Consider the following 27,681-nt stretch of genomic DNA (forward strand, 5'->3'; position numbering starts at 1 on the left):
CGCCTCTCTGCTGCTAACCAGCATGTGACCCCATTCCCTTCCCTACATTTCTCAAGAGCGTTTGGGACAAGGGCATTTGGGACGGCAAGCAGTCCCAGGCCTTGGGAGAATTTTAGCATCTTTGGTGTCTTGTTCACTAAATTCTGGGAGCCATGGAAAGCCCTCACCTCACCCCTCATGCCATTTCTAAAGGTCTCCCGGGGGTGGGATCACCTGGCAGAGGGCCCACTCTAGCCTTCTGTAATGGTGCTATAGGGCCCGCTCTAGCCTTCTGTAATGGTGCTATAGGGCCCCGCTCTAGCCTTCTGTAATGGTGCTATAGGGCCCGCTCTAGCCTTCTGTAATGGTGCTATAGGGCCCGCTCTAGCCTTCTGTAATGGTGCTATAGGGCCCCGCTGTAGCCTTCTGTAATGGTGCTATGAGGCTTTCTTTACTCAAAGCCCTCATTTACTTACGTTATTTTAGTGACTTCTCGCTGCTGCCAGGTGATAGGTGCTACTGTTTCTCTTCTTGGACAGAAGCTGAGGGCTGGAGTAGTTGGCTAAGTGATCCAGCATCTCCCAGCTGGGACTGGGATGCAGGCAGTGTCACTTCCCACACTGATCTGCACTCTCAGAGAACTCTTGCCTTTACGGCTTCTTCTGCAAGCTCTGTGGGGAAGCAGGAGGGGGCCTCCCTGCCGCAGTTGGCTGGGCCGCTGTCTGGGTAGGCTGAATCTGGTGGGGCTTGAGTTGGAAAGACCTGGACAGGCTTTGGGTGTGGCACTCTTGCTTCCCAGTGTTTGGCCGCAAGGGAGGGACTTAATAGCCCCATGCCTCAGTTTCCCCATCATTCATTTATTCAGCAAATATATAAGTAGCCCCTACTCCACTGGGCCAGGCTCAGAGGTGCAGGGGTGAACCTGGCCCAGCCTCTGTCTCCTTCATTCCCAGATGCATCAGCAAGAAGGACCTGCAGCACCTGCCTCCCTTGCTACAAACCCTGCCCTCTCCCGCCCCTTGCCCACATGGCCGGTCCTCTGCTTCCCTCCAGCCACTCAGTCAGGTGGCCTGTGACCAGGGGACCCCAGTGCTCCCGCCCATCCTGTTAATCCGTAGGTGTCTTTGCTCTAGATTTACAGACTGGAAATGGAAGAGAACCAGCTGAAGAACGAAATGCAAGACGCCAAGGATCAGAACGAGCTGTTAGAATTCAGAGTGCTAGAACTCGAAGTAAGAGACTCTATCTGTTGTAAGCTCTCAAACGGAGCAGACATTCTCTTTGAACCCAAACTGAAATTCATGTAAAGCTCCCAGACGTTTTCAAGCATGTGGAAAGGGGACATGTTCTAGTTTCTTTCTTTCTTCTTTCTTTTTTTTAAATCTGTATGTTCAGAATAATTTCACTGCCTTAATGTGTTCTGGAGAGAGTGCCCACCCAAGTCTATGGACATGTACCAGAGCTAATATATTTATTGCCTATGGCTTGTTTTGCACTTAATAAAATAATTTGTTTTTGCAATATTTTGCCTTTTTTATTTGTGTTTCATTTCCATAACTACTTCTTTCCTGCATGCATAGTCACCGGGTACGCATTCTGCACACCCAGACGGAAGCACTGTTGCAATTAATAACACACCTTTTTAAGTGATCTTGCATGCAGTAAATCTCACCTTTTGAAATAGCAGAGTCTGACCTGAGCCAGCAATTGACTCTAGAATGTGTTTAATGCCAGTTTGGGCTAATTTTCTATTTGCCAAGGTAAACACAAGGTAAGTAAAGACAGGGTAGAAGGATGTATTTGCATAGGCGTTTAAGAAAACTAGTTACGTTGTTCAAACTCTTTTATGCAGTAAATACAGACCCAGGCATTGCAGCAATATTGGGCTAAAGAAATTACTATTTGCAACTCAAACTGCAACTCAAAACTACTGGAGGGAGATCAGTTGCTGTTCACGTGTAGAAATCCCGTTCCTTCGGGAACTGCCCCAATGCACCGAGTGAGATTCAGTGAAACAATACTAATGGTCTTACTGCTTCCAACTGAAATCTTACCTCGGGTGTGTTACTGTATTGCCTTGCTCTCATGGTACGTCATAATCCTTCTTTTTGTTTCTGTTGAAAAATCATTGGCATTTTAAACATCACTTAAGTTTGTGATGAGTTTCTCTAAGCACCTGTAGTGGCGCGGCTCTGCTCTCTCTCAGCTGAAACCTTTGCATGCGTGAAACCCCCAAAGTGAGCACCCTCACAGTGTCTGTGGCTTCCCCAATTTTGTTTTCTCCTCCCGGCTTGAGTTACAATTCTGTCTGCATTAGAACTGACCATGTGTACCTTGTTGTGTGGGCAGGGACCTGTGGCCTGAGTATTTCTCACACCAAGTGTGACTCAGCTCTTGGCTCAGCATGACATGAGCATTTTATTTGTGCGGCAGAATTGGAAGTTATGTGAGATCATTGTTAATACTCCTGCCGCTGTTAGGGAACCTTTCACAAATCCTTGTTATGAGTCTTTCTCATGAGAATTCTATAGGCACTAACCAGTTCACTAAAGTTTTCTTTAATGGTCTCCACCCTCCTACAGAACCACCAGAAACAAAATGGCTTTTTTTTTTTTTTTTTTTTTTTTGAGACGGAGTCTGGCTCTGTCACCCAGGCTGGAGTGCAGTGGCGCGATCTCGGCTCACTGCAAGCTCCGCCTCCCGGGTTTACGCCATTCTCCTGCCTCAGCCTCCCGAGTAGCTGGGACTACAGGCGCCCGCCACCGCGCCCGGCTAATTTTTTGTATTTTTAGTAGAGACGGGGTTTCACCGTGTTAGCCAGGATGGTCTCGATCTCCTGACCTTGTGATCCGCCCGTCTCGGCCTCCCAAAGTGCTGGGATTACAGGCTTGAGCCACCGCGCCCGGCCTTTTTTTTTTTTTTTTGAGACAGAGTCTCGCTCTGTCACCCAGGCTGGAGGACAGTGGTGTGCGCTCTGGGCTCACTGCAACCTCTGCCTCCTGGGTTCGAGTGATTCTCCTGCCTCAACCTCCCTAGTAGCTGGAATCACAGGCACACACCTCCTCACTCAGCTAATTTTTGTGTCTTTAGTAGAGACAGGTTTCACCGTGTTGGCCAGGCTGGTCTCAAACTCCTGACCTCAAGGGATCCACCTGCCTCAGCCTCCCAAAGTGCTGGGATTACAGGCATAAGCTACCATGCCCGGCCTACAAAATGACTTTTCATATAAAATCTGAGCTTTTGGGGCCACTTTTTCTATGGAGACGCCATTTAAGTAAATTTGCTGATACAAAGGCATCTGTGGAATGGAACCATCATGAATTTTTTTTTTTTTTTTTTTGACTAATAAGGGGAAATAGGGTTTTCTTACTAGACTGTTTCAAACCTAGTTTAGTCAGGTTAGGGCTTCATGGAAATTAATTGAATTACTACCCAGTCCTCCCTCTTTCCTTCAGTCTCACTCCAGAGCATCTTCTTAAGCCCTGCCGTCTAGATTCGTGCCTCTCTTGGCTACATCTCTTTGTTGAATTATTCAAGACACCCATTGGTTCCGTAGCTAGATTCTGCTAGAATGGCCCAAAGTGTGTTATTTTGTACCTTACTGTAACTTTGCTCAAACCAAAGCAGTTTGATTGAAAGGTGTAATTTGCAAAGGTCTTCTCTGCTGCCCCGCCATGACAAATCTGTCCATCGCTAAAGTGTTTAAAGTGCGTTCTGTGCAGGAAACACATCTGAGACCTGAGTCCTGTTCTGCCTCTGTGCTTTAGCCCTGTAAGTAACTAGGTTTTCCCGACCTTTTAAAAACTCATCACTTATGTATGATTAATAAATACCTATTTTGGGAAAAGACTTGCTCTTCTTCCTCCCTTAGTAATTGAGCTTTGCTGTAAGTCTAAGGCAGGGGTAGAACGATCACTGGTTGTGCTAGTTTGGTTCAAAAAAAATTGTGAATGTTATTGGCAGATTGTACTGGAAAGAACAGAAAGTCAGCCTTTGGGGCCGGGCGAGGTGGCTCACGCCTGTAATCCCAGCACTTTGGGAGGCCGAGGTGGGCGGATCACCAAAGGTCTTTGGAGTTCGAGACCAGCCTGGCCAACATGGTGAAACCCCGTCTCTACTAAAAACAAAACAAAACAAACAAACAAAAACAACAACAACAACAAAATTAGCCCGGCATGGTGGCGCATGCCTGTAATCCCAGTTACTTGGGAGGCTGAGGCAGGAGAATCGCTTGAACCTCAGAGGTGGAGGTTGCAGTGAGCCAAGATTGTGCCATTGCACTCCAGCCTGGGCGGCAAGAGCGAAAAAAGAAAGAAAGAAGGAAAGAAAGAAAGAAAGAGAGAGAGAGAGGGAGGGAGGAAGGGAGAGAAAGAAAGAAAGAGAGAGAGAGAGAAAGAAAGAAAAAGGAAAGAAAGAAAGGAAGGAAGGAAGGAAGGGGAGAGAGAAGAAAGAAAAGAAAGGAAAGAAAGAAAGAAAGAAAGAAAGAAAGAAAGAAAGAAAGAAAGAAAGAAAGAAAGAAAGAAAGAAAGAAGAGAAAGAAAGAAAAAAAAAGAAAGTAAGTCAGCCTTTGGGTCCTCAGAGTGCAGGACCTCAGACTCAGCCTCCCTGAGCCACTGCCTCCCCTTTGTCTACAGAATGAAAGCAATGAGCCTGCCTCCTGGGGTTGTGTGAGGATTAAACGGGAGAGTGGTGTGCCTGGCACAGGGTAATAAACCATAGTTGGCGGCTTTTGCTATCTATTCAAATTTAGTGCAACTGTGTTTTTTAAATTTTGTAATTCTGTGACTTCGCAATGGATAAAGCCATGGTACCCTGTTAACCATTTCTCCCTAGATGAATAGGTAAGAAGTAAACACATTTCCAAAGGAGAACTGCTGCGTGGGAAGGCGTGAAAACGTCGTAGTTCACGGACGAGGCTGCTTCTAGTCCGAACTCGCGCTTTTTAGTAACATCTGTGCCCACTGGAATTCCTTGATTTTTGCTGAGTAACGTGGGAAAATGGCAAGCGGTAAATAATCCGGTCACATTCTGTTTTTAAACCGAATCTTTTCCCCAGGAGAGAGAGAGGAGGTCGCCAGCATTTAACCTCCAAATCACCACCTTCCCTGAGAACAACAGCAGCGCTCTCCAGCTGTTCTGTCACCAGGAAGGAGTTAAGGTAGCGTGCCTGGGGGGTGCCTCTGCTAAATGCCAGCCAAGGGCTTGCTCCGTGCCCGGCTCAGTTGTAAAGGGGGAGTGCTGGGATAGAATTGATTTTCATGAGATACCCCTTGTGTTAAAAGTCATAGTTTGACCATTTATTAAGGGGTCACCAAATGTGACTCTATTTTGACCCATGTGTTTAAAACAGCAGAGGCTTGGTGTATTGCCCCGAGGGTGAACCCCAGCTCCACCGCTGCTCTGGCCTGTAAACTTTCTGAGCCTTAGCCTCTTCGCTATGAAATCCAAATGACAATACCCACACCATGAAGCTGGGGTGATGATGAAATCAGATCATGAACAGACGCCAAGTGCCTGGCCCTGTGCCTGGCATAGCAAGGTTCTGTAGAGGGTGGCTGTGGTGGCTAGAAGGGTCCGGGGTTTGCCATGTCCTAAAGCCCTGCTCAGCTCCAGGGACAGTGTCCTGACTCACCCAATTCCATGGCCCTTCTAGAAAGCAGTGTTTGTGCTGGTGTAACACTCAGCAAATGAGCAGCAGTTATGCCTTCTCTCCCTCACTCCCCAGAGGAACGGCTGGGCACAAAACTTGGCCGGAAAAGAAAAGAAAGAGCACGGTGTCTTGTCGAGAGGAAAGGCCGTGGCCCTAGAAATTGGTGTGGTTGGTCTCTGTAGCTCACACAAAAATGAACGTTGGAAATCTCTTCCAGGATGTGAATGTTTCTGAACTTATGAAGAAATTAGATATCCTTGGCGATAACGGGGTAACTATGAGCGATCGGTTTCTGCTTTCGTGTTCTTGTTTTGATCTGGGTGTATTCTGTGTGACTTTCGTTTTGTTTTGTTTTTTTTTTAAATTTCTCTCTGATATAAGAGATCTAAGAAGTACAATGTAAGGCTTTTGTATGGCCGTGTTCCTGGGTGGGTGGAGGGGTTGGTATTCGTCAGAAGTGGGGTTCTGAAGTTAGGTTCCCCTGGCCTGTGAGTGAGGAGGGGATGGGAAGGCCTGAGAACCCCTACCCAGAATGCAGGTGGAGTCACATGAGATTTCTGAAATCAGAAAGGGATCTTTTGGCTATCCTGAAAGATGAACTTGAATGTAGCCATGTTTCACAAAAGCTTAGTGTCACTCTGTGAAATGTCCCCAAACAGAGGGACAGGAGCTGTGTGCCTGATGTGCTGGCCCCATTAGCGAGAGGGAGCTGACCCTCGGGTGCAGCTCGGAGAGAAGCTAAGAAAGTTGCTTGGTGTTGGCCGGGCATGGTGGCTCACGCCTATAATCCCAGCACTTTGGGAGGCTGAGGTGGGCGGATCACCTGAGGTCAAGAGTTCGAGACTAGCCTGGCCAACATGGTGAAACCCCATCTCTACTAAAAATACAAAAACTATCCAGGCGTGGTGGTGTGCATCCCAGCTACTGTAATCCCAGCTACTCGGGAGGCTGAGGCAAGAGAATCACTTGAACCCAGGAGGCGGAGGTTACAGTGAGCCAAGATCACACCACTGCACTCGAACCCAGGTGACAGAGACTCTGTCTCAAAACAAACAAACAACAACAAAAACAAACAAAAAAACTTGGTGCTGACTGTCTGCACGTGGATTTGGGATCCAGTGTCAAATGCCCTTGCCCATTTTTGTGTTTTAGAATTTGAGAAATGAAGAACAGGTTGCAATAATCCAAGCTGGAACTGTGCTTGCCCTGTGTGAAAAGGTAGAAGCCAGCGGCATTTCTGTGCTCACACCTTGTCCCGGCTTCCCAGCACCATACAAGAAACTGTACATTGGCGTCTTGCTTTGCGTGGGAGCATGCATTCCAGTCCGTCTGCGTCTGCACGTGCCCGTGCATGCCTTTCCGTTTTCTTCATGAAGGAAGTCCCACATGCTCGCTGTAGAAAACCCAGAGATGCAGGAGGAAATCAAAACCCGGTGGAGGAAACCGTCTGTCACATTTGTGTGTTTCCTTCCAGTGGTTTCCCTGTGTCTGTTGTTTTTAAACTTAGTCGAAATGATGCTTGACATCCGGTTTTCAATCAGGCTTTAGAAGCATCCTCCATGCCATTTAACATGGTTCATAAATGTGTTTAAATGACTGTGCATCTCTCCATCACACAGTTATACTGTTAGTTACTGAAGCCCCTCTTAGCTGTTAGATATCACAGGTGTTTCCACTTTTTTTTTTCCTTACAATCATGCAGTGGTAAACTGCACATTTTTTACACATAAATTTCTATCTACATCTTAAAATACGCCCATAGGATATGTTTTAGAAGCAGAATCACTGGGCCAAATAGTAAGAATGTCTTGAAGGACTTCGGCATGGTCAAAACAGTGTCCAGAAAAGCGGCACCAGTTACCCTTCTACCCACAGCCTTACACGTCGTTGATTGATGCTTGACATGGCATGTTACCGCTGCCAAGTACTTTGTCGATTGGATGGTGAAAACTGTATCATGTCATTGTTTTAATTTTTATTTGAGTGCTAGTGATACTGAGGTTTTTTTGTATGTATTATCTATTTTCTTCTCCTTCCTTGTGAATTGTAATTGCATTTATTTTGAGGGTTTTCCATTGGATTTATTCACCCATCCATGCATTCATTCATTTGACAAATATGTATTCATTGTCATTGTCTTTCTTACTGACTTCTCTGCGTGCTTTACATATTAAAGATATTAGCTTTTTGACCTGTTTGTTACAAAACACATTCCCGATGTGTTTGCCTTTTACATTGGTTTAGGGTGTGTTAGAAATACACAACTGTTTAGGGCTAAAGACCTTTTCCTTTCAAAGCACATGAGTTCAACTTTAAAATGCTATTTTTGCAGTGATGAGGTCTTAATGATCTTAGTTGGGATTCATTCCTGAATCTCTGGAAGGGCATTTAAACTAGAAATAGTTTCCTTCCCAGGGCATTTGTTCAATCCCTCAATCAAGTAAAGGATACTAAATGTTGGTAACAGATTTATGGCCAAACCTTGCCCAAGGTCACACTGGTAGGCAGTGAGAGGATTGGAACTCAGCTTTCTCCTATTCCTATCATCACTAAACCTGGCTGAGCTTGTGTCCTCAGGTGAACTGCGGGACGGGGATGACTCACACCTGGCCGGCTGGTGGCCATCAGGTGCAGGTGCAGGTGCAGGTGCAGGCATGGGGTGGGGCACATGAGACACATTCAGCACACCTTCCTTTCCAGCAGCAAAACCCTCCATGGCTGTCTAGGCTCCTCCAACAGTGCTCCGTGTAGAGTCACACAAAGTGCTGATTAAACACTTATGACGTTTATGACTCAGTTTACTCAACATCCACTGGAACATTTACTGAGAGAGAGCATCTTAGTGTCAAGTGCTGAGCACAGCCCTGGTAGACGTGGAGATGTCACATCCACCAGTGTCTGATTTGATGTCGGGGAGGCCTCTCCTGGCTTGGGTCTTGGTGACACCACTTGCCAGCTGCAGGGGTTTCAGCCGGTTTCTCACCACGTCTCTCTCAGCCATGACACTGAGCATCCTGGTGGCTCACAGTCTCTGTCGGAATCCGCGAGGCTGCATATTTCAGTGGCATCAGGCATTGCCATCTGGTTCAGTCAGGCACCTGGGGCCATGCTTACTTCCTGGAGATGCTTGGTCAATGCCTGTGGATCGGGTGAGCAAGGAGCAGGAACCTGCCAGTGACTCAGGGGACTGGTTCGTCACGGGGCTGGGGCAGAGGGCGTTGGAGGGCCAGGGCACCAGCTGGCAGGAGGCTTCCAGCCTCCGTGAGAGCAGCCCTCTGCAGGGCGCTGAGTTCTCCCACCTGAGCCATTCCTGATGCACCCCTCCCCACGCCCAACCCACAGCAGGTGTTCCAGGCCCGCACCTTAGGTCCCCAGCGCTCCTCATCCTCTGGGCATCTGTGAGATTAGCAGCCCTCTAGGACAGATGAGGAGGGGGAGCCTGTCTGGGATCCGGCCACTGTCTGCTTGACCCTCACCATGCTGTGCTTGCCTGGCAGCTGCCGACCTCCCCACTTGCACCCTGCCCACCCCTACCGCCGCCCGCCTGCCCCTGCCCACTAACCTCCCCAAGCCGGTCAGCCTGGTGCCGTGCCTTGTGCCCTACACACTAGAGAGCCATGCCGGCTGCCCTAGTCTGCCAGCCCCTCACAACCCCTACTGATGGTTATGGGGCCCCGATTCTGAGCCTGGCACAGAGGTGCCCAGCTCCTTGTCTTTGAGGACTGGACTTAAACCATGGTTTTCTCAGGTTGGGTTCTAGGAGACACTGGCCCTGCCATTTGTCTATGGATAAAGGTCCACTAAGCTTGGGAGTTGCCACTTGTCTTCTCCCAGCCTTGTTGGTGTGAGAGCTCCTCAGGTCCAGAAGTGGAGCCTCATGTGGGGTGGGAACTGCATCAGCAGGACCCTCTGAGAATCTGGCAGGACCACTAGGGGACTGACGGTCTGCTTTGCCTGGGACTGACAGCTTTCCTGGGACGTGAGAATTGCAGTGCTAAAAGAGGGACAGTCGTGGGCCAACAGGGACAAGCTGGTCACCCTAGAGCCGACAGGCACTGCAGGGAAGTTTGCAGAGGGGGAGGGCACCTGCAATGTCACTGCCAGAGAAGGCTTTCACAGACAGGCCCAGTTAACCCCCATGCCACTAAATACTCCTTATTTTAAAAATTGTCGTACCATACTAGTATCCGAATAAGCGGAAGTCAATGTCAATGTTCCCTTAGAGGCATGAATTTTTTTTTTTTTTTTTTGAGAGTGAGTCTCACTGGTTGCCCAGGCTGGAGTGCAGTGGCATGATCTCAGCTCATTGCAACCTCCACCTCTAGGGTTCAAGCGATTCTCGTGCTTTAGCCTCCTGCAGCTGGGATTACAGACATGTGCCACCATGCCTGGCTAATTTTTGTATTTTTAGTAGAGATGGGGTTTCTCCATGTTGGCCAGGCTGGTCTCAAACTCCTGACCCCAAGTGATCTGCCCGCCTTGGCCTCCCAAAGTGCTGAGATGACAGGTATGAGACACCTCACCTGGCCTTGAAGCCCATTTCTCAGTGTGTAGGTGAAGTGCAACCTGAAGGAAAGTCCTATGATGTGCCTGTGTTGATTTCCCTGCAAACAGCATCTTGCACCGGGCACGTGCCTTCCTCATCTCCACCCACTGAAGCCCTGCCCAGTCATCAAGGCACAGGCATCCATCCTGGCACCCGTCAGCCCCACTCCGGTTAGCCACGCATAGGATCAGGGCAAGGTCTCACTCGCCTCAGCACATGGCACGTGCCCTGCAGAGAAACTGAACCATGAGACATTGGAGGGTTTATAAATCATAGCAGTCATATCTCTTCTCCCTCAAGTTCAGAGTGGATCGAGAAAAAGACACTGGCCTCAGCCAGGTGGGAATGCCTTAAAGGCCGTGTTTTCGCTGGTAACGATGGATAGGAGAATGAGGCATAGGTCTGAGCCATAGTCAGACTTTCTAATAGTTGGCCCCGAGTTGAAGCCTTGGGACCCTCCCCAAAGGGAGAGGAGAGAGATGAGCCCCACCAGTTGCAGGGGATCTAGGCTCTGCACCTGAGGGGTCCTGGGAGTCGGGGCACAGAGAGCGGCCCCCACCCTGCAACAGGCCACCCCCATGAGGCTGCTCAGATTCCCATTAGCACCTCCCTGTGGGTGGACTCCCTTCTCCTCCCCAGCCTGAGACCCCCTCTCCTGGGGTTGGAGCATAACCATGAACATTGTTTCTCCCAGGAGTGACTGAGGCCCCATAGCTCTCTGGCCAAACTCTTTGATATTAAATTTCTGATCTCACGTGGCCGGGGGTCCTCATGGCCAGCTCGCTCTTCTCTTGTGTTCTCTCCCAGTTGCTAAAAAGGTCTTGTTAAATTTATTTTTTATATGCAAGTTTTTAAACGACAGCAACAACAAAGCTCAACACTGTGTTCTGTAGAAACCGTTCTGAGAGTAGCTTGTTGTCATCATCCAAAAATGGATTTCCCGTTTTCATTTCATTCATTTTTTGACTGCTTGCATGAGGATGTTAACAAGGAAATACCTGTAACTCCTCATCCAAAATATGCTTATCTGTTTCTAAGAAAACACGCATCTTGTCTGAGCCTTGTTTGAGGAAGTGCCGGCCACCGCGGCTGGCACAGGGTGCTGGGTGCTGCCTCCGTGGCTTGTACTGGAGTATATACTGGGGTCCGAGCTCACGGTGACGTTAGGGAGGGAGTTCTGTGACAGTACTCGATCAGTTCTAGTCCCATCTGTACAGACAGCACACACCACACCAACCTGCACACCCTCGATTCTCCTTCATTCAACAGAAGTTTATTAGGCACCTGCTTGTGTCAGGCCTTGTGCCAGTCAAGGAAGTCCAACAGGAGGTAAACATGGTCCCCACCTTCAAGGTGGGCAGCAGGGTGAAACAGACAACAGCGCCTGTCAGGTGAGTGCTGTGACCAGACATTCACAAGGTGACTGACATGGGCACCATGGAGGGTAACTGACCCCATGGACTCAAGCAGGGTAGGCTTCCTGGAGGAGGTGACAGCTAGCTCAGGGCCTAAAGACTGAGTGATGCTAGCTCAGTAAAGGCCTGGGGCTGAGGCTGGGGCCAGGAGAGGTAGGGACAGCACAGGGAAAGGCTGGGCATGTTCGAGGAGCTCTGTGTAGTTAGGATGACCAGGGCCCGGGATTTCAGCAGGGACAGGAGAGTGCTGACTGATGAGACTGTGAGCATTGCAGAGGCCACCCCACGCTGGGGCCTTGCCAGTGTTGTCGGGAGTGAGGGGATGTCTTTGGAGGGCTCTGAGCAGAGCAGGGAGGTTCCATGAGCCCATGTGTGGTTTTTAGGGAACTTGCTGGCTGGGGGGCAGAAAGGGATTTGTGGTGTGTGGGGAGGTTTCAGATATGAACCTGGGGGCTGAAAGGGGAATGGGGGGTTTGTGATGGGGAAGGAGTGCTGTGTGTGGGTTTGAGAACCAGAAGGAGGTGAAGCCAGTATGTTGGAAGTGGACGGAAGGAAGGAGGGGGCACTCTTCCCCATCAGGGGTCCTGGCAGGCCCTGGAGATTCCTTGAGACTTGGGAGTGGAGGGGTGCAGGAGGCAGCGGCACACAGGGTGTGGTGGGGCAGATCTGGGTGGGAGACATTTCAGAAAGGGTAGGGAGGGTGGATCCCGGGGGGAGGGCAGAGTAAGGTGGGGAAGGCGGAGGGCAGGGCTCCAGGACCTCACAAGGGCAGGGTGACCTCATGAGGGTAACCAGCTGCTGCCAGAGGAGGGGGAAAGAAAGGAGTACAAGGAAACTAGGGGATCCTGGGGTCAGGAAAGGAGGCTTTCTGCAGCTGGGGCCTGGAGTTAGGAAAGGGGGTGCTCCACAGCCGGGGCCTGGGGTCGGGAAAGAGGGAGCTCTGCGGTTGGGGCCTGGCAGCGGGAGGCCATCCAACAACCTGAGCAATGAGGAGGTCAGTGGTGTTGTCAAGCCCGGACATCTCTCGGTGCCTTGACCTCCCCGCAGCCCTCCCCCACATGGCAGCCCCCCTGTGCTGGCCTGGACTTCCTCCCATCTTAGGGGCTCCTCATAGAGACACATCTGCATATGACACCTGCTTCCGTGCTCACCCCCAGCCCAGACCCCAGAGGGAACGTGGACAGAGCTCCCACTCCCTTACCTGGCACTCAGGTGCACGCCCTACCTGTTTGCCCCCTATTCTGTGCCTGCACCCTCATGTCCTGGCACGAACCCTGCTTTCATGCTCCTACACCCCCTATCCTGTGTGTGATTCCACTTCCTCTCTTGGTGGCACCAGGCACTCTGGGCTGCTCCAACTCACGTTGCTGGAGGGATGAGGGCTTTGGCGTCCTGCAGGCTGGGTTCCAAGTCTCCATTCTGCACCTGTGTGACCTTGGACAAGTTACTTAACTTAGCCTCCATGTCTTTACCTGCAAAATGGGGGTGATGCTGCCTACTGCATGGGGTGGTCGTAAGAGGGTCAGATGAGGTCTCCTGAGTGAAGCATCAGCACAGAGCAGGCACTCTGTGACATCAGCTACACCACGCCACTTCCTCTGCTGTACACACTCGCAGCCGTCCACACTTGGGTCCACCCAGGCTCTGAATCCAGCTTCCACACCACGTACATGTCACACTTACACCTATGACCTCCTGCACATACAGGCTGGACCATGCACACACAACCACACCATCCGCAGGTGCAGGCATGTGTGTGCCGTGACGTGATCCATTCCTGAGCACACCCTGAAAAAGCCGATCTATGAAATTCACACACCTGTGAAATTCCAGGGCCCGTTGGGTTCTGACTCTCACTTTGCTGCACCCCTCCTGTCCCTGCTGTTTTCTAGTGGCTGAAGCAAATAGAGGGGACCGAGGCTGCCCTGACCCAGAAGATGCTGGACCTGGAGAAGGAGAAGGTAAAAGATTTGACTGCCTGGGGGTGGGGGGAGAGGGTTCGAAGAGCAAAGTCGATTGCAGGAAGGCTTTGCATGTGTTTTCCTAATGATTTGCATGCATTTCTCAATTTTGCTTTTGCCCCAGTGTTTGTTCTGAGTAATTATCACCCATTTACTTACTCTTTCACTTGCTCAGTTACTCATTGAATACCTATTTTCAGAACCTCTGCTGTGTCCCAGGTGCTATGCCAGGATTAGAGGCTTGGTAATGAATAAGTGGGGTCCCTGCCACCAGGAGCAAGCTCACAGGCCTGCAGGGTCGTGCAGTCATGAGCTCCTGTGAATGCAGCGTGAGGATGTTAGGAGAGACACAGCCCAGATATTGAAATGCTGGCGCAGTGACTCTAGGAACACACGGGCAGGGCTCAAACCTTTGCTGGCCATGAAAGCTTGGGAAACTGGACTTTAGTTTTCTCATTGATGAACAGGAAACTCCAATCTGTGCTTTGCTGGGCTGTGGGATGAGAAATGCTAGGTACATAGCCAGGGTTGCACTGTGCTTGGCACCTTGGGTACCTGATAAATGGTGGTGGAGGTTATTCACTGGGGTTATGGATGTATGGAGAGCCTGGGGAGGACAGAGAAGGTTTCCCAGAAGACGTGGTTCTTGAGTAGTCAAAGGCCGATTCGAGTTCTCCAAGGAGAAATGGAAATGGGAGGAGAAGGAGGAAGGTGGAAGGACTCGTGGGGCCTAGGAGCAGGGAGTGGTGCGGAAAGAGCCCTGACTGGGGCCAGAAGGCCTGGGTTTCTACTCCCACCTCTGCCATCACCGAACTGCGGCATCTAAGGTGAGGCTCTGGTCCTCCCTGGCTCTTTCCTTCCTTGTCTATAAAAGGAAGTGGCTACAGGAGATGAACTCTAACCCTGAAACCCGCAAATCAGTCATAAGAAGAGATTTGCACTTTGGAGAGATCAGGCTTGCCGGGTCTTAGAGAGTGATCCAGGGACATGGGAGGCAGTGAGAAGTGTGCTCAGTGAGACCGATCGGGAGGTGGGTGAGGCAGTTCAGGCAGGAAGAAAGAACCACATCTGGGACCATGAAGACAGTCTTCTGGGGCCACTAAGACGCAGCAGGAGGAACCCAGAGGGACTCCTGTGAACTGTGCCTGGGTTTGACGTGGGTCCCTTCCTTACAGTCAGGTACCCAAGAGGAAGGGAAGCAGGAGGAAGGGGATAGTCTTGACCGAGGATCCATGTGGGGCTGTCAAGGGTGCCCCGGGTCAGTGAGGCTCCCGCTGGGCGATTCACGTGGGGCAAACAGGGAAGACCACCAAGTCCCTTCTCATCTGAGTGCCCCCAATTCGGTGAGACTGCCACTGTCTAGCACACGGGCTCTGAAGCTGTCATGGATTCCTGTTCTGACGCTGGTCCCTGATGGCGCCTCCCTCTTTCTCAGGACCTGTTCAGCAGGCAGAAGGGCTATCTGGAAGAGGAGCTCGACTACCGGAAGCAAGCCCTTGACCAGGCTTACCTGGTAGGACCAGAAGTGGGTTTGACACTTTGGATTCCTAGACTCCACATTAGAGGCTGCTTTTCCCTCCGGGGCTGACACTGCATTTAGGGTGCTCCCCAATGCCAAACAGGAGCGACAACAATGCCATCTCCACCGTGTGGCTGGAATGACTGTACAGATGGTCCCTTTTCCCAAATCAATCGTGATTTTCAAAAATATTCAAAGTTACTTTAATGGTTTTCTTAGACATGCTTCTTAAATTCTAGTAATCATTTGGGATGAATGGGAAGAACCTCTATTTCTTATATGTTTGATGATACTTAAATAGTTGGACTTAAAGTCCCAAAGCAAGTTTTCCCATAAATAGGAAAAAGAGATGATCACAAAGGAACGCAGAGGTAAAGCAATTAGATGAGGCCAGGTGATTTTCAGAACCGAAGGGACGAGGTGTAAGGTTGGATGTAATATCGCATTTGGCTTGCAAAATTGGTTCTGTGCATCCTGGTGATTAAAGTACAGTGAGATGATGTTCAGGGTCCTGTGTCCTCACACTCAAAGCTAAGTGCTCCTGGCACTGAGAGAAATTCTCCTTGGGGGAGGCGGGGAGTTGAGTAAGATCATGGAAACGTGTCTCTGCAGGAGAGAGAATTTAGAGTTCAATGCCGTTCCTTGTAGGAAGAAGCTAGTGTGGTAGAGACTCTTGAGCAAATCTGTGCCCAGATCATTTGCAGTTAAAGTCATTTTACAAAAATGGGTTTGCACCTACAAAATGCAGAGCCAATCACTAAAAAAATGACTTTAAAACTCTGCTTCCCATGAGAGGCTCCAGGAAGACAGAGAGCAGGTAGCCTGGGCTTAGCTCAAATGGACAGGAGATTCTAGACGTGAAGGCTGGTGCAACTAGCTATGACCCTTGGCCCTTCCTGTCTAGGCTGTGAGGCTTGAATCCCTTCAGACTGAGAGCAGGAGATGCAGACGATTAGAATGGACTAAGCCTTATCAAGACACATTTCCCTCTGGGCACACGACGTATCAGCAGTGTTGAGGGCAACTAACGAATGGAGACATTCTCATCTATACCCTGGTCTGTCTCCTGCCTCTCTAATCTTTTAGGTTTTTCCTTGTTTTGGTCCTGGCTTGGTCCTTTTGAAAACACCCTGCAGGATGGGCCATCCCTATCACACATCCCTGTTCTCCCCTAGCGTTTCCCAAAAAACGCTGAGGAATGTGATTGTAGATGGACCCTAGGGCCCTGCAAAGCGTAGCGCAATAGAGTAAGTTGGAAAACTCTGAAGGACCTCTTGGGGTCTTAGTGTGCTAAAGGGTGAGTCGAGGCTCTGAGAGGAATGTAAGCAAGCAGTGTGCCAAGTTCACTGGATCATTGGACCTTTTTTCAAAGGACATCTTGCAGAACTGGCATTTCTGAAAACACACTTCGGAACACCTTGGGGTCCGCCCTTCCTTTGTCTAAGCACCAACTCAGGGAGGCCTGAGGGATCCCTCAGAGTGCTGACTCTGCAGAAGAGGCCCCTGCATGCTGGTTCTGCCACCATATAGAAGCTACCTTCACACTTGGAGTATTTGAAAGCCTGCCGTGGGCAGTGTGCTCCCAGTGGGATTTCAGTCGCACGGGTAGACAGGAGTTCTGACGCAGCTCTGGACTCTCATGAACAGTCAGGAAGTGAAATGCTCTGAGAGGGTGGCAGGGTCGTGTGTCCATGCTGGGGCCAGGACAGCAGGTGCCAGATGCAAGCCTGTGTCCCTTTGTCACTGAGCTGAGTGAGGTGGGGCAGGCCCGCGACGGGGTTTCCAGAATCAAGTGATGCGTTTCCATCTGGAAACTGGCCACGCGGGGGTCTCCTGGGAGCTTGGCTGCTGAGTAGAGAAGGGGTGAGCCTGCAGGCACCAGCAAGCTCTGCTCCATGTGGAGCCCACCTGGGGGCCCTGCAGCTCTGCCGGGAAACAGATTCCGGTCTTCTAATTCCCCAGGGGCAACCGTTGGGGTGGGCAGAGGTGAAGGTGATCATGTTTGTTGGTTAAAATCAGTCTGGCTCAATGGGCCTGGATCCCAGCAGGGAAAAGTCAGAGGAGACTTGAGAAGCAAGTGGCCTGATAGTGATGGAGGGCTACTGAGTTAGCCTCTGCCTCGGTGATGGAGGCCTGCTGGGTTAGACTGCCTCGGTGATGGAGGGCTACTGGGTTAACCTTGGCCTCAGTGATGGAGGGCTACTGGGTTGACCTCTGCCTCGGTGATGGAGGGCTACTGGGTTAACCTCTGCCTCGGTGATGGAGGGCTACTGGGTTAACCTCTGCCTCGGTGATGGAGGGCTACTGGGTTAACCTCTGCCTCGGTGATGGAGGCCTACTGGGTTAACCTCTGCCTCGGTGATGGAGGCCTACTGGGTTAACCTCTGCCTCGGTGATGGAGGCCTACTGGGTTAACCTCTGCCTCGGTGATGGAGGCCTACTGGGTTAACCTCTGCCTCGGTGATGGAGGCCTACTGGGTTAACCTCTGCCTCGGTGATGGAGGCCTACTGGGTTAGCCTCTGCCTCGGTGATGGAGGCCTACTGGGTTAGCCTCTGCCTCGGTGACGGAGGGCTACTGGGCTAACCTCGGCCTCGGTGATGGAGGGCTACCAGTTAGCCTCGGCCTTGGTGATGGAGGGCTACCAGTTAGCCTCGGCCTTGGTGATGGAGGGCTACCAGTTAGCCTCGGCCTTGGTGATGGAGGGCTACTGGGTTAGCCTCTGCCTCAGTGATGGAGGGCTACTGGTTAGCCTCTGCCTCGGTGACGGAGGCCTACTGGGTTAGCCTCTGCCTCAGTGATGGAGGGCTACTGGTTAGCCTCTGCCTCGGTGACGGAGGCCTACTGGGTTGACCTCGGCCTCAGTGATGGAGGGGTACCGGTTAGCCTCGGCCTTGGTGATGGAGGGCTAATGGTTAACCTCTGCCTCAGTGGCATGTTTCTATTGAAACTCATGGTTCCTCTATACCACCTGTAGTTTCTTTGGAAGAGAAGTAGCTGTCCCTTAGTAAGGACTGTGGGTGGGGATTTAGGAAGGCAGAAAAGGAGCTAATTTTCTTTTGTCCCTAGACATTCCCATAAGATAGCTATATTTAAGTGTCTTGCTGTGAAAAGGAGTAACATCCTGTAATGATGAAAACTCAGCTTTCGCAAGGATCCCCAGTTGGTCACTAATGTCTCATTCAGCTTTGCCAACAAAGGGTGTCTTCCTTTTGTGAGGGGTTGGGGCAATTAAAACATTGCCACTGTTTGCTTTGGGCTAGAGTTGCATTCTTAAGGCAGCTGAAAACCAAATGCAAATCCAGACATATTTTCCCATTGGCACCCATTAGAAAAGGGGAGATTTGTTCCCAAGGTGAGGAGAGTCGATTGGAAGCCAAGGATGAAATAAAACTCAGGTGACTTGCACCTCTGTTTGAGTCATGCATTTTAAGGGAAGGTTATGATTACTTTTTCTTCTTGCCCTTGTCCCCTCTTGTGCATAGTAGGGGCGTCTGGGTTGAATAGAGTAAAAAATGCTCCGGATAACATGTGCGTGGGGCCGAGTTGCTCCCTCACAGCCTGCTCCCCTGGGCACTGCTGGCCCTGTGCTTGGCCCCTGCCAGATGCCCCTCCCTGCCCAAAACCCCCTCCCTGACTCTGCCTCCACTGGCAGCAGCCTCCTGGTGGTTCCTGTTCACCTCCTTGTGACCTTCCTCTGTCTGTGTGATCTGGGCTCCTCAGAAAATCCAAGACCTGGAGGCCACACTGTACACAGCGCTGCAGCAGGAGCCGGGGCGGAGGGCCGGTGAGGCGCTGAGCGAGGGCCAGCGGGAGGACCTGCAGGCTGCTGTGGAAAAGGTGCGCAGGCAGATCCTCAGGCAGAGCCGCGAGTTCGACAGCCAGATCCTGCGGGAGCGCATGGAGCTGCTGCAGCAGGCCCAGCAGGTAGGCGTCAACAGCTGCTGTGCCCATAGCACCCCCGGCATCCCTGTCGTCCTGTGTGCACCTTGGCACCCTGATGGACCCCTGACTGCCCCAGGCTCTTTCCAGGGAGAGTTGGTGGTAAAGCAAGTTTCTAAGAAGCAAGATTTCACAGATGCCCGTCATAACTCCCTGTGATGGGGCAAGACATTCTATAGAGCAAACACTGAAACATTCATCCAAACCAAGTGCCTTCTCCCTCGGCCCTCCTCCTCCAGCAACTGCACGCTGTTTCCAGGTCAGATGCTGGTCACAGGGAGGCATCAGCTGAATGGTTTGCTTTTTTGCTGCCTTTTGTGATGGTGGCTCATTTGAGGATTGGGCCTTCCAGCTTCCATTGAGGTCTGAAAACCTCAGTGGAACCAAGGTTCCATGTTGCATGTGAGTTTCATGTGCTACTGAGCACACGGGGAGCTGGGGGCTTCATGACTCCTGATTGACCGTGAAGGGAAAGAAGTAGCAGCATGCAGAGCATCTATTGGGCGCTCACCGTGTGTTGGGCAGTGGCTCCCTGCACTGCAGATCCCTTATCTCAGGGACCCTACGGGTGGGCACTAGGATGTCCACTTTCCAGACAAGAGAACTGAGGCTCAGGGAGGTTAACTCATGTGACTGAAGGTCACCCAGATAGTAAGGATCTAGATTACTGGCGGGGAGGGATGTCACAGAAGGAAAAAAAGAAGGGGGATGTGGTCAGAGAGAGAGAGAGAGAGAGAGAGAAAGAGTTTGACTTATTTTACGGAACTAGCTCACGCAACTGTAGATAAAGATCAGCAAGTTCACAATCTGCAGGGCACAGCAGAGCCCCAGGGAAGAGTTGTTGCAGTTCAAGCCTGAAGGCCATCTGCTAGCAGCATGCCCCTCTCCTCAGGGAGCTCAGTCTTTCTCTCAAGGCCTTCAGGTGATTGAATGAACCCCCCCACACACATTATGGAGGCTCATCTGCTTCATTCAAAGTCTACTGATTTAGATGTTTATCTCATCTATAAAAGACCTCCACAGAAACATCTAGTTTGTTTGTTTGTTTGTTTGAAATGGAGTCTCACTCTTATCACCCAGGCCAGAGTGCAGTGGCACGATCTCAGCTCCCTGCAACCTCCACCTCTCAGGTCAAGCAATTCTCCTGCCTCAGACTCCTGAGTAGCTGGGATTACAGGCACCCGCCACCACACCCAACTAATTTTTGTATTCTTAGTGGAGATGGGGTTTCTCCATGTTGGCCAGGCTGATCTCAAACTCCTGACCTTAAGTGACCCGCCCACCTAGGCCTCCCAAAGTGCCATGATTATAGGTGTGAGCCACCATGCCCGGCAACATCTAGAATACTTGACCAAATATCTGGGTACCATGGCCTAGCCAAGTTAACATAAAATCAATCATCATCACCATCAAAGGGAAAGGGTATTCTGGGCAGCAGAGCAGTGTGGTGTGGGTCAGCTTAGGGCAGCAAAGAAGCTGAAAACACAGACACTGGGACCAGACGGCCGGGCTCTGAACTCGCTCTCCCACTTAGTTGTGTGGCCTTGGACACATTATTTAACCTCTCTGGGCCTCAATGTCTTCCTCATGGGGATGATGACAATGCCTGTCTCACCGGGGCATGGTAAGGTTTAGATAATTATTACTTGTAAACTGCTCTCAATCAGTGCAGCCCACTGTGGATTCTTGCTGAGTGTAGTCTATGGGTGGAGGTAGCAGGAGCAGATGGGGAGTTAGGAGCTGGGTGCCGGTTTGTCTCTAAGGCCAAGCACTGTGCCTTCTTTCCAGGACTTGCTCACTGAGTATGCAGCAAATGAAGGAATTGATTTCGTGTTCAGGAGATCCTGCTCAAAGGACAGAGCGACATTTGTGTGTTTGAGCCAAAAAAAAAAAAAAAAAAAAAAATCGTTACCCCACTCAAAGATTCAAGTCTCATGGAATGTGCTGCTTTTGGTGGCCTAAGTCTGAAATGTATGATGGGTTAGAGAGCACACCGTAAAGATACAGGGCAATGCCGCATTCCACTGTGACTCCTGGAAAAGCCCCCATGCTGCACATGCTGAGAAATGAACCCAGGATCTGAGTGATTTTTTTAAAAGCCAAAGAGCAAGCCATGGCAGTGTCTGCCTGCTGGGCAGTGGAGGACTCGCATCCCTTAAAGAAAACAGTCATTTAAAACGCAAGTGTTTTGTGGTGTTTATGTAAGATCATACGGGACAAATAACTTCCTTTTACCAAACTGTGTAGTCAATTGCATGGAGAAGCTTGAACAGTAGTTTAACCAGGGTTGATATTGCTTTTCCTTTATCTTTGGATCATTTTCAAATTAGTTGAGAATTCTGCTGAAGGTAATTCATAGACACTCCTTTCTCCCACTGAATATTGAAACTTCCCTGACCTCAGTTTTATTAAAATACAGTGATAGGCTGGGCGTGGTGGCTCAATCCTGTAATCCCAGCACTTTGGGAGGCTGAGACGGGCGGATCATGAGGTCAGGAGATCGAGACCATCCTGGCTAACACGGTGAAACCCCGTCTCTACTAAAAAAATACTAAAAAAAAACTAGCCAGGCGAGGTGGTGGGCACCTGTAGTCCCAGCTACTCAGGGGGCTGAAGCAGGAGAATGGCGTAAACCCAGGAGGCGGAACTTGCAGTGAGCCGAGATCCGGCCACTGCACTCCAGCCTGGGCGACAGAGCAAGACACCATCTCAAAAAAAAAAAAATACAGTGATATGTACATATAAGCTGAAGTCAATACATTTATTCAACAATACATTGCTCTGAGGCTTTAATGGGATAAGATATGCAAACCAATTCACCTGGTACATGGTAGGTCTTCAGTGAAAGAGGACTCTCTTTATGTCATAATGCGTGGATGTCAATACCCAAGGCAGTGTGCTGCCCCCTGGCCACTCAGTGTGGTTCAGGGACCAGGGACATTGGCATGATGCTGAGGCCTGCTAGAAATGCAGGTTCTCAGGCCCTGCCCCAGGTCTATGGAATCAGATTCCACATTTAAGAAGATCCCATGGTGACTTCTGTGCAACTTCAAGTTGTCAAACCTTGTCTTATAGACGCATGGCTGTGAGTTCTAGGGGGATATAAGGGTCTTGTTACTTTTTTGATTTAGTAAGAAAATGAGTTATTATTCCTTCCCTTCCCCATCACCCTGTCTCCCTCCTCTAGCACACCAGGCAGGAGAATCCAGTACCTACCTCCTCCCTGCTTTGAGTTCAGCTCCAGAATGGTCAGCAAGGCTTAACGTCTGCTGGCTTCAGCTTCTTCATCTGTACTATGGGTAGTTCTGAGCGGCTGCGCCTCCAGGCATTGCCTTGAGGCTCCGGTGTGGTTCTGCAGGTGAAAAAGCTTGGCCAAACTCTCCCAGTTTAACTGTTGATGCCGTGATGTGTGCCGACTCTCGCTCCCCTTCTCCACGTAGTGTTGCACACGTGTAGTAGCAGTGGGAGCCCGGAGCCCCCAGCCAGTAGCCCGGAGCCTTCAAACTTAGGAGTGCGTCTGTTTTACTGGATGCTTCCTTCAACAGGTCTTCCTGGAAGTGGGTGGTCTAGGTATGACTCCGGGGCAAAGGGGAGACTTTCCAGCCAGCCCCAGTGGCCACATGGTGCTGGGGAAATGAGATGCTGCTGCTTCTGGCTTCCATTCAACAACTATGCGTAGAGCACCCACCCCATGCCAGGCACAGTGCTGCCTGTTGGGAGTGGAACAGTGGACAAAGTCCTGCTTCCATGGGGAGGATGTTCTTAGATTCTGGGGAGGGGAAACAAGCAAGACTCGAATAAATACTGAAGATGTCAGAAACAGGCAGAGGCTAAAATGGTGTGAGGAGGTGAGCCAGGCAGCCACCTGGCAGAGAGAACAGCAAGTACAAAGCCCCTGAGGTGGGAATAGTTGACTGTGGTTGAGGAAATGCTTTATGTTTTCTAACAGCTGCAATTTTCAAAAGTAGTACCCTGTGTATAGGATTTTACGGAGAAACCACCACCCTGAAAGTGGTTGTAAGGAGCACCATTAAAACACCTGTTTGAAAACAGGTGTTTAGCTACCTAATTAAGTCTTCAAACCGGCTTAAACAGATGGAGAGATGAAGGCACAGAGACAAAACAGCTGGATGAAGGTCAGCCAGCCACAAAATGACCCCTCCAGGCCAGGCCTGTCCTGAGTCCACTGCCAGAGCCCTGGTCTCCACACTGCATGACCCCCTGAGGGTTCACTATTCATATTTTGCGATTCTTTGCTATCATTTGGTAGTCTCCAGAAATCTGGTATTTTCAAAAGAGTATTGCAAAACCTACATTTTTTTTTCCAAAGGGAAGTAATTCAAACCTGCATTACCGTGATTTTTTCCCCTCCAGGAACATAAAAATTAATGTTTTAAAGTTTATATATGGAAAGCTATGATGTAGCATTAGAAGCCACAGGCTCTCGGGTCAGACAGATTTTTATTCAAATCCTGTCCCTAGTGATGATGTAACCTGAGGCAAGTTAGTTCACCTCTGTGAGTCTCAATTTTCTTGTCTGTAGAATGGGTACAGTCAACGCACACGTCTTGAAGTGTTGTGGTCAATGGAGAATTTCTCTAAAGTGCTCACAAAGTAAGCACTCAAGGAATATCAGCTAACATTTGCTGCACTTGGCCTTTCTAACCCAACCTAATCATTATCGTGTCTTCTCTCACCTTTATATTTATAATAGTCCCTAACACTCATGTATTCAACACAGGCGACATGACATAGTACAGCCAGGTGCCCTGGTAACACTCACCCCACTTCTGATCTGGCCCAAGCACTGGCTGCCTGCTTCAACCATGGACAGACCCTCCCAGTCTCCCAGTTTGCTGTGGACATTGCCATTGTATTTCGCCTGGAATCCGGCCCACAGGGTACAGCGATGTCCCCTGCCCGTCCCCAGCTGAAACTGGCATTTTCCAGCCCTGTTAACTCAGAGGAAAAGAGGATGTGAAAACATCCATTAGTGGATGGCACCTTTCCCGACAGAATGATTCTGCACTTTTGTAAAAGGTTCTGCCTGAGTGAAGGTTGGAGTGAAGCCATTGGGGTAAATTCACTTTGTCCTGCCCTCTCTGAGGGTTCAGCAGCACTGGTTTCACTTCCTAGCCACAGTCGGCCTGCAGAGACATCTGCTGGGACAATTCACGATGGCAATGCCCTCTCCATTGTCTCTTTTTCTGCCGAAGCCTTCCTAACACACAGCACCACCACAGCACCTCCCCTGAAACCCTCACTGGCTCCCTAGTGCCCAGAGTACAAAGTCTAGGTTGCTTAGTCTGACCTTCGAAGCCCTCTAGAGCCCCTTCCAACTGCCCCAGCTGCATCGTCCACCTCTCAAAGATGCCCCTGCTGGCCATCATGGCACTGTGTTTTGTTTTATTTTGTTTTATTTTGTTTTGTTTTCAGTTGTTGTAACATTAGTGTACCAAGTACTGTTCTAGGTGCTGGGGCAATATTCCAGCCCAGGGAGACAGGGTGGCGCTGACACACAGAAGGCGCTCTATAGATGTTGGTTGAATGAAACTCACACGAGTCCTATGAAGACAGGTCATTGATGCCATTTTTCACGGGAGAGCAGAGTGAGGCTCAGAGAAGGTAAGCAACTTGTCCAAGGTCACACAGCCAGGAAGCAACAGAGCTCAGCTGTGAACTCAGGTCATCAGATCAGGAAACTCTTACCCACTGCTCCTTCTGGCCTGCCACACTCTGATGAGAGACTGTTTCCTAAGCATGAACGTCAAGAAAGATCAGAATGACAGCCAGGCTCTCAGGCTGATTTGTAAAGCCCAGAAGTTGTTCCTGGGGGATTCTCAGAAGTTGTTTGGAAACTGTAAAGCCGGACATTAGATTACAAAGCCTTGTCCTACAGATCCCATTTTGCCCTCCGAGTCACGGAGTCCCACACAGATATCACAGCAGAGGGTTCCAGACACAGAGAGATCGTGTCACTCACCCAGAGCCCAACAGCTGCTACATTCGGGGCCCAGAATTCAAGCCAGGTTCAGGCCGCATGCCCGCTGACTCAGCAGCTCCTTGGCCGCCCTGCATGTGAGGGGGTTGCCGGGAAACCCCTGCCACTGCCAGACTGAGGTCACACCATTCCCTTAGGGTGGGAGAGAGTAGAAAATTACCGGTTGTAAAAACTAACTTATGGTGTGCTCAATGCCAAGCTCTGCTCTAAACACTTGGTACAATTTTGCTTGTTAAATCCTTAGATGTGGGTGGCACCCGTCTATAGATAAGGACACCAGGCCTCAGGGAGGCGGAATAATGGCCCGAGGTCACAGATCCAAGAGAATCATTTTTTTTCTCTGTCTCCTTCATGGAATCCATTCTGTTTGGCTGCCCCTGTGATCATCCTGAAATCAAAAGCTCATCATGTCCCTGCTTAGAACCCGTCACTGGCTCCCCATGGCAACCCCAAAGCTGTGAGCACCTCATCGGGACATGGGCCATTCCAGACCCTCTGAGCTCTGTCCCCGACCCCACGCCTCAGGCCCCTTGGCCTCCTGCATGTGCCGTTCCCTCTGTCTGGAATTCCCTTCCCCTGCTGTGCATCTGGTGAACTGTCATAGGTCCCTGCTGGGTTCCACGTCTCCTCCAGCCCACAACTCAATCCCTCACCCCTCACCCTCCTCACGCCTCTTTAGTTATTTATTTATTGAGATGGAGTCTCGCTGTGTCACCCAGGCTGGAGTGCAATGGCATGATCTCGGCTCACTGCAACCTCCGCCTCCCAGGTTCAAGCTATTCTCCTGTCTCAGCCTCCCCACAGGAGCACACCGCCACACCCGGATGCCTGGCTCATTTTTGTATTTTTAGTAGACGCATTTCACCATGTTGGTCAGGCTGGTCTCGAACTCCTGACCTCAGGTGATCCACCTGCTTCAGCCTCCAAAAGTGCTAGGATTACAGGCTTGCGCCACTGCGCCTGGCCCCTCTTGGTTTTCTTGATGGCGTTTGCGTTCATCTGATGCCCTTTCTATTTATTTGTATGCTGCTATTGTTTGAACCATAATTGGACTATAAGGGGAGAGACTTTGTCTTTCTCCCCAGGACTGAAACACGCCCAGGCATATGGAGCCCTATTTACTGAGTGACTAAATGTGCCCACAGCGGTGGTTCTCAAAGCAGGGGCCCTGGACCATCCACGTCCTCGTCACCCAGGAGCTTGCTGGCATGCACCTTTCACGCAGGCCCCACCCCAGCCAGGCTGAGTCAGAAGCTCTGTGGGCGGAGCTTGGCAATCTGCATTTAAATAAGCTCTCTGGGTGATGCTGACACAGGCTGGGGAACCACTGCCCTACAGAATGCAAGACGGCTTCTCTGGGCCTAAATAAATCCACTTTTAATTTCTGCTGGCTGGAATCGTCCACCCTTCCACCTCCCAGCATTGTCTCAGTGCATGAGCTCTGTATCCCATTCAGGGCGGACAAGGGGCAGCAGCCCACTGGGCAGAGTTGCCCCAGAGGAACCCACTTTGGTGGGGCCCTTGATGGGGCTTAAGCCCTGTGAGCACATGAAGAGCTGGAAACGGGGGAGTTCACGGGGGAGTTCACCAGATTCCCTTGGTGGAGAGGCTGCGTGGGACGGGAAGGAATGAATGGTAAACCACCCAGGAAATTAATTCTGCAGGCGCAGCACCAAGGAAGGTGACCAAGAGTCCCGGTTTGCCCAGGACGGAGGGGTTTCGTAGGACTCACACCAGGAAAGTCCTGGGCAAACCGGATCTGTTGGTCACCATGGTACCACGTGCTGAGTGGGATTCTAAGAGGGTGGGGTGGATGCTGGTGCAGTGGCTCCCACCAACACCTCCTCTGCCCTTCTCCCTTCCCCCCAGCCCCCAGGCTGCAGCTAAATAAATCTTGGACAAGTACGTGACTTGGTGTCACATCCCAACCATGCCCTTTATTAGCTGCTCAGGGTGCCTACATGTTTTGGCCCAGTCTCAATGTTTTATTTTCAAAAGATCCCCTCTTAAGAATGGGTACTGTGTAATTCTATTTCCACAAACTTCTAGAACAGGCACGATCCATTATTAGCAACAGAAGTCAGAACAGAATCCCTTTGCAGGGCTGGAATTGAGCCAGGGGACCAAGGCCTTCTGGGAGCTGGGACGCTCTCTGTCTTGCTTTGGGCGGTGGTGACACGGGCTTGTGCACGTATCAGAGCTCACCAAGCTGCCCGCAGTGTTTGTATCCTTTATGGTTTCTGTGCTAGAGCACAATAAAAAAATAAAATAAAAATAAAAGCAGAGGTTTTAAACCTGGAAAATGTACTTTTTCTGACACATAGCCTGGTGTATTTCAGAGAATCCGAGAACTGGAGGACAAACTGGAGTTTCAGAAGCGGCACCTGAAAGAACTGGAGGAAAAGGTAGGTGACTGCAGCTCACACTGTCCCCAGGTTTCTTTCCATGAAATGTTAGCGCGGAATCATTTTATTTCATAACGTCCAAAGCATAGACTCTGTCTCCAGCCCTCCTTTCTCTGCCCTTCTTCCCCCAAATCAGCACCTCATGGAAATTGGTAGCTCCTCAAAATTCCTTCCTGGTAAAGGCATTTCCTTCTCAATGGCTGTCAAAAATTTGCAGGCTGGGGCAACTCTGTATATCTTTTTCACCAAAGCCTTTCCCCAGAA

At 50.4% G+C, this 27,681-nt stretch overlaps 1 protein-coding gene and 1 long non-coding RNA gene across 3 annotated transcripts in view; one reads left to right on the plus strand and one right to left on the minus strand.

Annotated features, from left to right (window-relative positions):
* JAKMIP1 (janus kinase and microtubule interacting protein 1) overlaps positions 1-27,681 on the plus strand; it is a 181,640-nt gene that overhangs the window by 148,378 nt on the left and 5,581 nt on the right. The window contains exons 13-20 of one of the 2 annotated variants that reach the window (XM_005554446.5): positions 1,113-1,211; positions 5,036-5,137; positions 5,847-5,900; positions 6,782-6,847; positions 13,483-13,551; positions 14,987-15,064; positions 18,793-18,996; positions 27,352-27,417. In XM_005554446.5, coding sequence (XP_005554503.1) covers positions 1,113-1,211; positions 5,036-5,137; positions 5,847-5,900; positions 6,782-6,847; positions 13,483-13,551; positions 14,987-15,064; positions 18,793-18,996; positions 27,352-27,417 — 738 coding nt within the window. Of the gene's footprint in view, positions 1-1,112; positions 1,501-5,035; positions 5,138-5,846; positions 5,901-6,781; positions 6,848-13,482; positions 13,552-14,986; positions 15,065-18,792; positions 18,997-27,351; positions 27,418-27,681 lie in introns of those variants that run through there. The other variant, XM_065544756.1, reaches the window with a different exon arrangement.
* Positions 21,754-22,817, minus strand: LOC102118852 (uncharacterized). Its single transcript, XR_276892.4, has 2 exons — positions 22,228-22,817; positions 21,754-22,103 (listed from the first exon to the last, which is right to left on the minus strand). It is a non-coding gene; the product is annotated as an uncharacterized lncRNA (long non-coding RNA).

The sequence above is a fragment of the Macaca fascicularis genome, chromosome 5, assembly GCF_037993035.2.
Source record: "Macaca fascicularis isolate 582-1 chromosome 5, T2T-MFA8v1.1".
Classification (NCBI taxonomy): domain Eukaryota; kingdom Metazoa; phylum Chordata; class Mammalia; order Primates; family Cercopithecidae; genus Macaca; species Macaca fascicularis.